General features: G+C 42.5%; 1 protein-coding gene across 2 annotated transcripts in view; it reads right to left on the reverse strand.

Annotated features, from left to right (window-relative positions):
* ARMC1 (armadillo repeat containing 1) overlaps window positions 1-8,443 on the reverse strand; it is a 35,883-nt gene extending 27,440 nt beyond the window's left edge. The window contains exons 1-3 of one of the 2 annotated variants that reach the window (XM_042035964.1): window positions 8,120-8,443; window positions 5,428-5,628; window positions 1,216-1,307 (exon numbers count right to left, since the gene is read on the reverse strand). In XM_042035964.1, the coding sequence (XP_041891898.1) occupies window positions 1,216-1,307; window positions 5,428-5,628; window positions 8,120-8,428 (602 nt within the window). In that variant the 5' untranslated portion in view covers window positions 8,429-8,443. Of the gene's footprint in view, window positions 1-1,215; window positions 1,308-5,427; window positions 5,632-8,119 lie in introns of both variants that reach the window. The other variant, XM_042035963.1, reaches the window with a different exon arrangement.
* Window positions 8,444-9,666: the final 1,223 nt, after the last annotated feature.

Raw genomic sequence — 9,666 nt, forward strand, 5'->3', positions numbered from 1 at the left:
GAGTGTTCAAAGTCAGGCTGGATAAGGCCTTGAGCCACCTGGTCTAGTGGGTAGGGACTAGATGATCCTTAAGCTCCATTCCAACCCCTAAATATTCCATGATGATAAGACACACTGCCAGGAACTGGCAGGGCTGTGGGATGAAGGAACTAGCAAAGTTTGGCCTTGGGTTTTTTCTAAAAGAAACTTGTAAATCTACAGCACAAGTGACAGAGGTTCAACTAACATACTAAAAAATTCAAAACCTTTCTACTTGAATATTTAATACACAATTTCACTTGTGTTTTACCCTTTTCTAAATATTTGTTTTAAACATTCATCTGAGACATCTCAATGCAACAACATGACTTTTCTCCTCCCCCATGGAACAGCTCCTCACATCTGCAAAGTCCAGAGCTCCAACAGAGCACTAACAAACTGTGTGTAAAATAATCACCTTCAGACAGTTTGATGGCAAGTTAATTTTTGCTATGACAGACTAATCTTTGAAGGAGGCTGTTTGGTTTTTTTTTTTTAATAGTGATTCACCTTAGTTCATCCCATCAATTTCTATTGATTAAGTGCACATGTGCATCATCTCCAGTGTGCATGTACACAGACATCTTCCAGTATTCAAGACTCAACAGTTAGAAATCCTGACAAAATCCAACAACCACAAATTTTAAGACACGTAGCCCATTTGACACATTGTACAAAGATATCAGAGACCACTACAAACCTCATTAATTTCTACTCCATCTGCAAGATGTTTTCTCAACACAGAACTACAGATACTTCTAAAACTACATTGAAACAAATTCCCCACCCAAAGGTGGGATTCAAAAAATAAATGTAGCAGATGCCGAGCAATTTCTTTAAATGCACTACTGCAAGGCAACCTTACACAATGATGAGAACGATTGTAAGAGAACCTAAAGGAAAGGAACAAAATTAGTTATCTTGTAACAAGGCAAAGTAAAGTTGTTGTTTGGCAAATGACCTACAAATTAATGTTTCTTGCAGGCCTTAATATTTCTTGTAGGCTTTAATATTTCTTGTAGGCTACGGTCTGACTACTTTGAAATAGTATAAAATAAAAATCATTAATTGCTTGCAGCCACATGATTGCAACAAGGAAATATTAGAAACTCAGCATACAAATTCAGTCAAAATTTTACTTTGTATCACAATGATATGTTTACACTGTTTGGATCCAACAGCCCATTGTAAACTTACTTTTGTATTACATTCTGTAAGCTGAGCATCATACCCAATTCACTTTTCATCTTTTCTCTGTTGACACGGCACTCAGCCAAATATCGGAGAGCCTAAAAGAAAGAGAACCACAGCAGATCAGCAATACATCCAGTACGTTATCATTCATTGCACATCTGCAAAACAGTCACAGAGGCAGTTCTAGTAGGAAGAGAAAGAATTATCACCTACTATGAACATCAAAAAATTATTTTATTCTTACAAATACACAGAAAGCACAGAATATCTAAGCTATGAGAAAAGGTTGAGAGACTGGGTTTGCTTTTACCAGCTGAGAGCCTAAGGGACAATCTAACAGCTGTCTACAGCTATGCAAGAAGCCTTTACAAAGATGGTAAAGCCCAACTTTCCTCTACAGCAGCAGACAAAGGGGAGCAGCCACAAACTGTAGCTTGTGTTCAAATCAGGTATTACAAAAAGCTTTTTTCCTCTGAAGGTAGTACAACACTGGAACAGATGACCTAGTAGAACTGCAGAATGAATGAGACAAAGCTACAGCTGACCTGACTGAGTGCTGGTGACAGTCCCAATTCAAACAGGAGACTGAAGTGAACGACTTCCAGAAGTCCCTTCCAATAAACATTTATGTGACCTGAGATCTAAAGTAATTTTTATACATGTTGCTTCCAGAATGATTTCCATCAATTCTGTGGACTTCTCCAGTACTACAAACCTCACCACCACCAAGTTCCTACTGTCCACAGAAAGAGGTCTAGCACATATATAAGCTTTTGAAGACTAACTGCAATTTCACCATTCCACGCAGAAATAAGAATACAAGCAGCAGCAAGCTTCTTAGCTTACTGTGACCTAAATTGGGAATTTATACTTATTTGTTGCCCAAAGTTTTGTTTACTTGACTTTCAAGGTAGATTCCTTGCACAATTTTACACTGTTGACCCCAGTCAGTAACTGTATATTCATACGATCCTCCTAACATAACATTCTTCCAATCAAAATGTCAGTCCTCCTTTTCATGAGACATTTTGTTTGTGCTGAGAAAGTTTGCATAGGAGACTCCAAAGGTGTTTTACTGATGTAAGTACAAGAACTGCACTTGAAAAATCCTGCAACACACAAATGCAATGATTTATAAAATGGGGTTTGTGACACAAGGTTTAGTACAGTCATGTAGTAGTTACACTGCTCCGTAACTGCTTTAAAAATAACATGCTCCTTAATCCCTTCAGAAATAGAGGACTAATCTTCGGGGTTTGTTTTTTCCAAGTCATCTTCAGCACATTTTAGGTAAAATTAACAAGACTGTTTTATTGCCTTTCAAGAAACTCTGGCTGCTGTCTGGCATGATAAGAACTTTAGATGTGATTTTTGTTATTTCCTGATGTGGGCCAGTATCAACAGTTGCAGCTTATAAATGTTCTAAATCCATTTATTATCCGACTTTTCAAAGATGAGGAAATACCTGAATGATAGCCCTCAACTAACCTGCATGCTACGAAATGTATCCTTGCCGGTGTAACAAGTTTCTCATTTTTATTACTCTCTGTTCTGGCAATTTAGTAAGAGTGCAACTCAGCTGGATAAAGAAAAACCTATTCTCTTAACAGCTAATTTTTTGAATCACAACTCAGGCAGTCTCCATCAGTTACATACTCTTACCACACAAATGAAACTTTCACCAAAATAAGACTAAAGTCATGAGATCAACTTAACTGACCCAACTTTTCAACAGCAGGAAGTTCCCATTCCTCCTGCCTCTCATGGGAGATACAAAGGTCTGAACCTTCAGTAAAGTGAGATAATTTACACCTATTAAATCCAGTATACAGAAAGCATAGGAAAGGTTATTTTTATGAACTTTGGCTTAGCTTCTGTTCAGCTAAACACTTATCTATGTTAGCTTTAAGGCTCACAAGTAAGATCATCATAATCAAGAGGACTACCTTCATACTTTAATATAAAATACACTGTTGCCAATCTTAATAAAAAGATATCTTTGATGGGTTTTATGTGAAATATTGAAGTAGTTCCTTAACGTCAGGGTTCTATTCTATAAAATTTTAGTCCAAATTCAAGAGGGGGAAAAAAAAGTAGTATTGCCTGCATTACTTCTAATTTTTTTAATTTAAATCATTCAAAACTTTTAGCATTTGAAGAGTATCATAAAGAATTCCTGAAATCAAGACTAGAGAAAACTAGAAATATATCTAAAATATATATCACTTCTTCATCAGATACAAAAAAATGACTGAGCTGAAACTGCACATGGGGAGAAAAACACCCTCCCTGAGAAGTTCTACGACACATCAAAAAATTTAAATATGGAACTATTACGATTCATATAGATCATTACAATTTCAAATACAGGAACCACTGAGTAGTACGAGAAGAAATTTAAAGTCAGTGCAGCACACTCCTTTATTAGGTACACATTTAATGGAAGATCATTACGTTTAATGATCCCCATTCAAATGGAAGCACTTTTTGACCAACAGGATGACTACAAAAACAAAAAGACTTTTCAGAATGGAAAAATACAAAACAGGAAGTCTAAAAAGTTGTCAGCAAAGATATTTACACCTTCAGAACCTAAGCAGTTCAAGAACTCATGAACACAAGGAGTCTGAGTAGCAGACTAGAACATGTTTTTACAGTAAACTGATCAATTTCTCATTGCAGCCACATCCTGGTCTCCTCTAACTGCTGATTCTTAATCCATTCTTAACTGTTAGGTTATCACTACACGGAACAACCCATCTGCCTCCCATCCTCACCCAAGGAGATTTCCTTTCAACACAACTTGAGTACTATCAGGGGCTGTGGAACCACACTGCAAACTGAATTAGTCCTCATCACTCTTGACAAAGACAGTCCTTTTATGTAGAACTAATTTTTGTAACATGATGAGAGACTGATTTCTGAATCTCATGCAGGCAGTGAGAATACGAAGTCCAACATAATAAAGGAAGGAAAAAGACAGTGGGACATCCAGACAAGACCTTCTGTTAAGATCACAGCCTAAGGAAACTACACTGGGAAGAAAACCAATGCAACACACTCCCAAGAACAATAAACTCAACTCTTAAGTTCTCCCACTGAAGAAAATTATAGTCTGCCAAATGCTATGGCAAGGCTAACCTAAAATAAAATTAGCAAGACACAGGTTTCCTGGCTTATGGGACCTCCTTCCCCTAACCCAGAAGAAATCAGTCACTAAAGTCATTTCAAGAAGTCCACCAACATCCACTATGAAAGCAACACAAATGAAAAAAAAAGAACTATGGTACAGAGAGGTCCCAGTGATATAAAGAATAATGTATAACTTTCATGTAAAAGCCAGAGCTCTTTGTTCTTTCACATTCTTTACAATTCAATAATGACATAATTGAAAAAAAAGAGCACCACATAAATTTCAGCAACTTAAAATCTTTGAAGTCTAATTCAACTCCTGAAATTACTAAATTCTGACTTTCATTTCTCCCATTTCTAAGCAAGAAATACATTTTTTAAGTTAATACTACAATTGAGGATAAGAAATCAGGACTTCAGCATTTATGATTTAGAATGAGAAGAAATGGGCAAAAGCTGAAACAAGTTCTGTTAGATATTGATGGATTTTGGGTTGGTTGGTTCTTTTGGTTTTGAGAGGGTTTTGTTTGTTTTTAATACCACAAACACAGGAACAGCGTGCCAGAGAGGTTATGGAATCTCCATCCTTCAAGGTGCTTTTAAGATCAAGTGGACACAATCAACCATGAACTGTGATATGAGTGCACCTAATTTTGGGCATGGGATTGGACTACATCACCTCGGGAGGTTGTTTCTAACCTAAGTTATCCTATGATTGGATTTTGTTTTTATGAGTATCAAATCACTATCCATATTTACCGAGCTCTATGACCTCATCTTAAGAAAGAGATTTAGGGGTCCTTACCTCCCTCCACACAAAAAGTGAAATAGCTATATTAGGGAAAAAATGCAAAGTAAATTAATATCTTTAAAAAATCCCCTGGAACAATGTGTCATTTTTCAAATACATGGTTTTTAAAAAAACACATGTAATGACTATCAACACAACATAAAACCAGGCATCATTTTTCACATTTTTACTTGTTTAAACAGCTTTGTTTGTAAACTGCTTCTTTAAACAACTTATTTAACAAAGTTTAAAAATGCCCTACCAACACAGAAATTTATCTCCAGAATACTTACTAGTAAAGCTGAATGAACAACTGGAGGGTTGGGATGGTCCAAAAACAGAATAAGACCTGGCAGGCATCCTTGATCCTGAACAATGGCCCGTCTGTTCAATGGATCAGCTGCTAGATCTCGGAGTTGGTTAACCACAGATAGTGCATCAGGCTCCTCACTCATAGCAGAATTCATCTTTTCTGCACCATTCATACAAAATACCTGCTGAAAAAAAATTTATTACTACTACCATAACATTTATCATCAATTAAAACATAGGCAAGAAAAAGCACAAAGGCACTGATTTGTTCTAAACAAAATGATATAAAAAACCCAAGGACTAGAATTCATGGAAGGTGGATGGAATTGGTAAGGATGTGGGTCTTGAAATTTATAAACTGGAAATCTAAACTTCCTATGCAGACAACAGGTATATTTGGCTATTAGGATTTTTATTTGTTTTCTATATGTCATTTCAGACCAGTCAATCTTCATGGGAGTATTGTGTGTTGGTTTTTTTTCGTTACACTAGTGACAAATTTTTTAACAAATCGAGTTTTCCCACAAGGCACCCTAGAAGTCTATAAACATCCCTCTGTGTAAACGTGTAAAATCAAAGTATTTTCAGAGTAGCTTTGGCAATCAAAAAATTTTACAGAAAAATGAACCACAAAAGTCAACAAAATATTAACAGTGCATCAAGAACAGCAAACATTAAGCTTTTTTCTTCATCTATATATCAAACAACTAGTGTAAAGCCATACATTCAAAGGCAGAAAGGGCTTCAGAGGTTGGGTTTGAGTTGTTTTTCCTCCTTTTCACGAGTATCCCTCGATAAAAAGAGGGCAAGCAGGTCACGCCTTGCTCCAGTCGAAGTCCAAGCCACCAGATCAATTTCAAAGGACACACGTGTCAGCTTGAGAATATCAGATTTCAGAGTTGTTTAATAATAACTACTTAACAGGCAACAAAAGCATAGGTTTGCTCAGAGGAAATGCTAAAATCTTGGTGCAAAAAAAATAGCTTCTTTGTGCCTCTGAAACTACTAAATGCTAACTGTAGTCCTGGTTGTTGCCAGTACCAACTCAGCCAAGTGATTTAAGGCACAAAAGTGCGAGTGAATGCATATTGTTAATTTGTTAAATCACTCATTTTCCCCCAAATAAATTTTTTAAGTGATCACATTCTTTTAACATCATTTGCCAACATTACATAATTTTTCCTCACTGAAGGTCGGCCTCTGAGGAACACAAATTGTCAAAAACAATGAACCAGAAACATGCATTTGGATTATGATAATTTCTGACATTTTCACAGAGAAAATGCTGTTAACCTCTAAGTCAACGCTTCCTACTTCAGGAAAGAGAGTGCTAGAATGAAAAGTACAAGGCCAAAGATTATTGGCCAGACTGTTTTTGTTGACTATCAGAAATCAAAAAGATATCAACTGGGAGATACAGCAGCTCAACCAATATAAGTTTGTGTTGCCAAAGGCAAAAACTCTAAACAAACCAAAAAAAACCACAGAAAACCCACAAACCTCAGCAAACAAAGCCACCAAACAAACAAACCCAAAGCAACTCTGTTGAGTGTTATCAACTATTTTCCATAGTACACAAAGGAACTTATTCAAAACTTAAAAATCAAGTCAGGTGTGGAACTGATGCTAATCAGTCTCTGACTTCTAGGTCTGTGTCCCAAGCACCGTATCATTCCTACACTCTCTCCATCCTGATCACATTTTGCCTTTTCCTTCTAATCCTCTGAAACCACCCCCCACAAAATCAAGTTGTTCTACCCTCTCCTATTCCATTAGGCCACGCTCATCTGAAAGGAGCTGCAAAAAAGATGGAGAGGGACATTTTACAAAGGCATATAGTGACAGGACATGGGGTAATACCTTTAACCTGAAAGGGGGTAGGTTTGGATTAGATATTGGAAGAAATTGCTGTAAGGGTGGTGATGCACTGGAACAGGTTGCCCAGAGAAGCTATGGATGCCCCATTCCTAGAAGTGTTCAAGGCCAGGTTGGATGGAGCTCTGAGCAACCTGGTCCAGTGGAAGGTGGCCCTGACCAGAGGAGAGGGGCTGGAACCAGATGTTCTTTAAGGCCCCTTCCAACTCAAACCATGACGTGATTCTGTGTTATCCCCAGACTCTTCTCCATCTCTCCTAAACCTCAGCTCCAGGGACCCCTGAAATCCTCACCCCTCTCCATGACCTGCAACAACGACTTCCATCAAAACTCGCGCCCCTGCCCTCCTCCCGGAGTTTTTTAATTAAAAACATAAGGTGGTCTAAAAATTTACAGTAAGTTATCTAGCATACAGGAGTCCGGCAGAGCAGCGAGACAGGTGCCTGCTCCTGTCTCCTCTTCGTAGCTTTGAGATCACAGCCTGACCCAGGCACCGCAGCTCTAGCTCTCTGCCGCTCTCCCCCTCCGCTCTGTGCCCTCGTCGGGGCGGCCCTGGAAAGGAACCTCCACAGCCCCGCTACCAACCCTCCCCAGGCGGCCGAGGCCTCAGCCCGGCTGGGACCAGGCCCCGGGACTCAGCTTCCAGGCCCCGTGGTCGGCGGAGACTCAGCCCCGCAGCCACCGGGCAACGCGAGCTCCGGGATGTATGTGGAAAGCAGAGGAGATCTCGGGCCGCACACGCCGCCTCTTCACGGCCCTTCCCGGCGCGGCCTGTTCCCCTCCCCGGCAGAGCCGTACCGTCGCAGAAGCCGTCCCCGGGCGGGCTAGCAGCTCAGCCCCGCGCCCCCATGTCCCGCGGGGCAGCGCGGCCTGCGGAGAGCGGCGGGGGGAGCCGCGGGGGGAGCACCAGGACGAGCGCGGCCGCACCACCCACCGGAGCCCGCTCTGACCCGGCACCGCGCAACACCGCGCAGCGCGATTGGCGCCTGCCGAGCGAGACTCTCCGCCAACCGCGGAGTGCTTTGTTCCCGGGGGGGGCGCGGTACAGGCTGGGAGGTGTAGTCCGAGGGCTGTAGTCCAGAAACAGATCGCCCCGCGCAGCTCCATTTGGTTTGGATTTTTTTTTTTTTCTCCAAAGACGGTTACCGCCAGAAATTGAATTTACTGCTGAAATAAAGTGTGGCGTGTACTGTAAAACACTATAGTGTGAACCACACCTGATGCTGCATGGACAGAGAGTGCCTATCCCCTCGTTTGGAACCCGAAGTGGGTATTCCCCACTCCATGAGACACCGACAATTAAATTTGGTTTAATATAGGACCAAGGCATTTTTAAGGCTGAAAAAAACCTCTAACAGCACCAGGTTCAACATCTTGATCCTTTAGAACGGTTTGGGTCCCCATACCCTCCAAGTCACAAAGGTTTCCCGCTTCCTCCACGTCACCCTCGCACCCTATTTTGAAATGCTTGAGTAAAGTTTTCAGTGAAGTTTCTAAAGCTAAAAACACCCGCTAAGTAAACCTGAAATCAATTCAGCACGAAGAAACTCTCCCCGAGTTCCCCTCTTTCCCGCAGCCCCCTCTGCCCCACAGCGATCCCGACTTCCCACCCGGTTCCCGCAGCAGTCCTGGCCGTCCTTTCCACAACGTTTTAATGGGATACAGCCGACACCACCCAAGGAGCCACCGGCGGTGCCGCAGCCGACAGTCGCACCCCAGGGAGCCGCAGGCCGCCAGCAGCCGCCGGGCAGCGCCAGCAGCCACCGCTGGGACTGCAGATCCTAGGAACAGCCCCCCAGCCACCGCTCGGGCGCTGCTCCAGGCGGACACGGCAGCGCTGGCTCGGCAGTGAAAAAGGAGGGCCGCTGCCGTTCCCCACCGCCTCAGAATCACGGAATCAGTGGGGCTGGAAACGACCGCTGAGATCATGGAGTCCAGCCTGTGACCGAACACCACCTTGTCAACTAGACCACGGCAGTGAGTGCCACATCCAGTCTTTCTTAAACACCTCCAAGGATGGTGACTCCACCACCTCCCTGGGCAGCCCATTCCAACGTTTCATCACCCTTTTTGTGAACAAATGCCTCCTGATGTTCAACCTGAACCTCCCCTGGCACAGCTTGAGGCTGTGTCCCTGCTCGCTAGCTGCCTGGCCCATGAGACCGACCCCCACGTGTCCGCGGCACCGGGACCGGAACTCCCTACCCCCGGCAGCGCCCCGGGGTCCCGCCCCTATTGGAGGGCACAGGTCACGTGACCACGCGAGGGGGCGGGGCGGCTCCCCCGCCCGCTGCCGGCTCGGCGCCTGCCGGGTAGCGCCTCCCCCCCGCAGCGCGCGCCATGTC

This window comes from Corvus kubaryi, unplaced genomic scaffold (genome assembly GCF_017639235.1).
Source record: "Corvus kubaryi isolate FWS band 111438036 unplaced genomic scaffold, C.kubaryi_AGA036_p1.0 37385, whole genome shotgun sequence".
NCBI classification, from domain to species: Eukaryota; Metazoa; Chordata; class Aves; order Passeriformes; family Corvidae; genus Corvus; species Corvus kubaryi.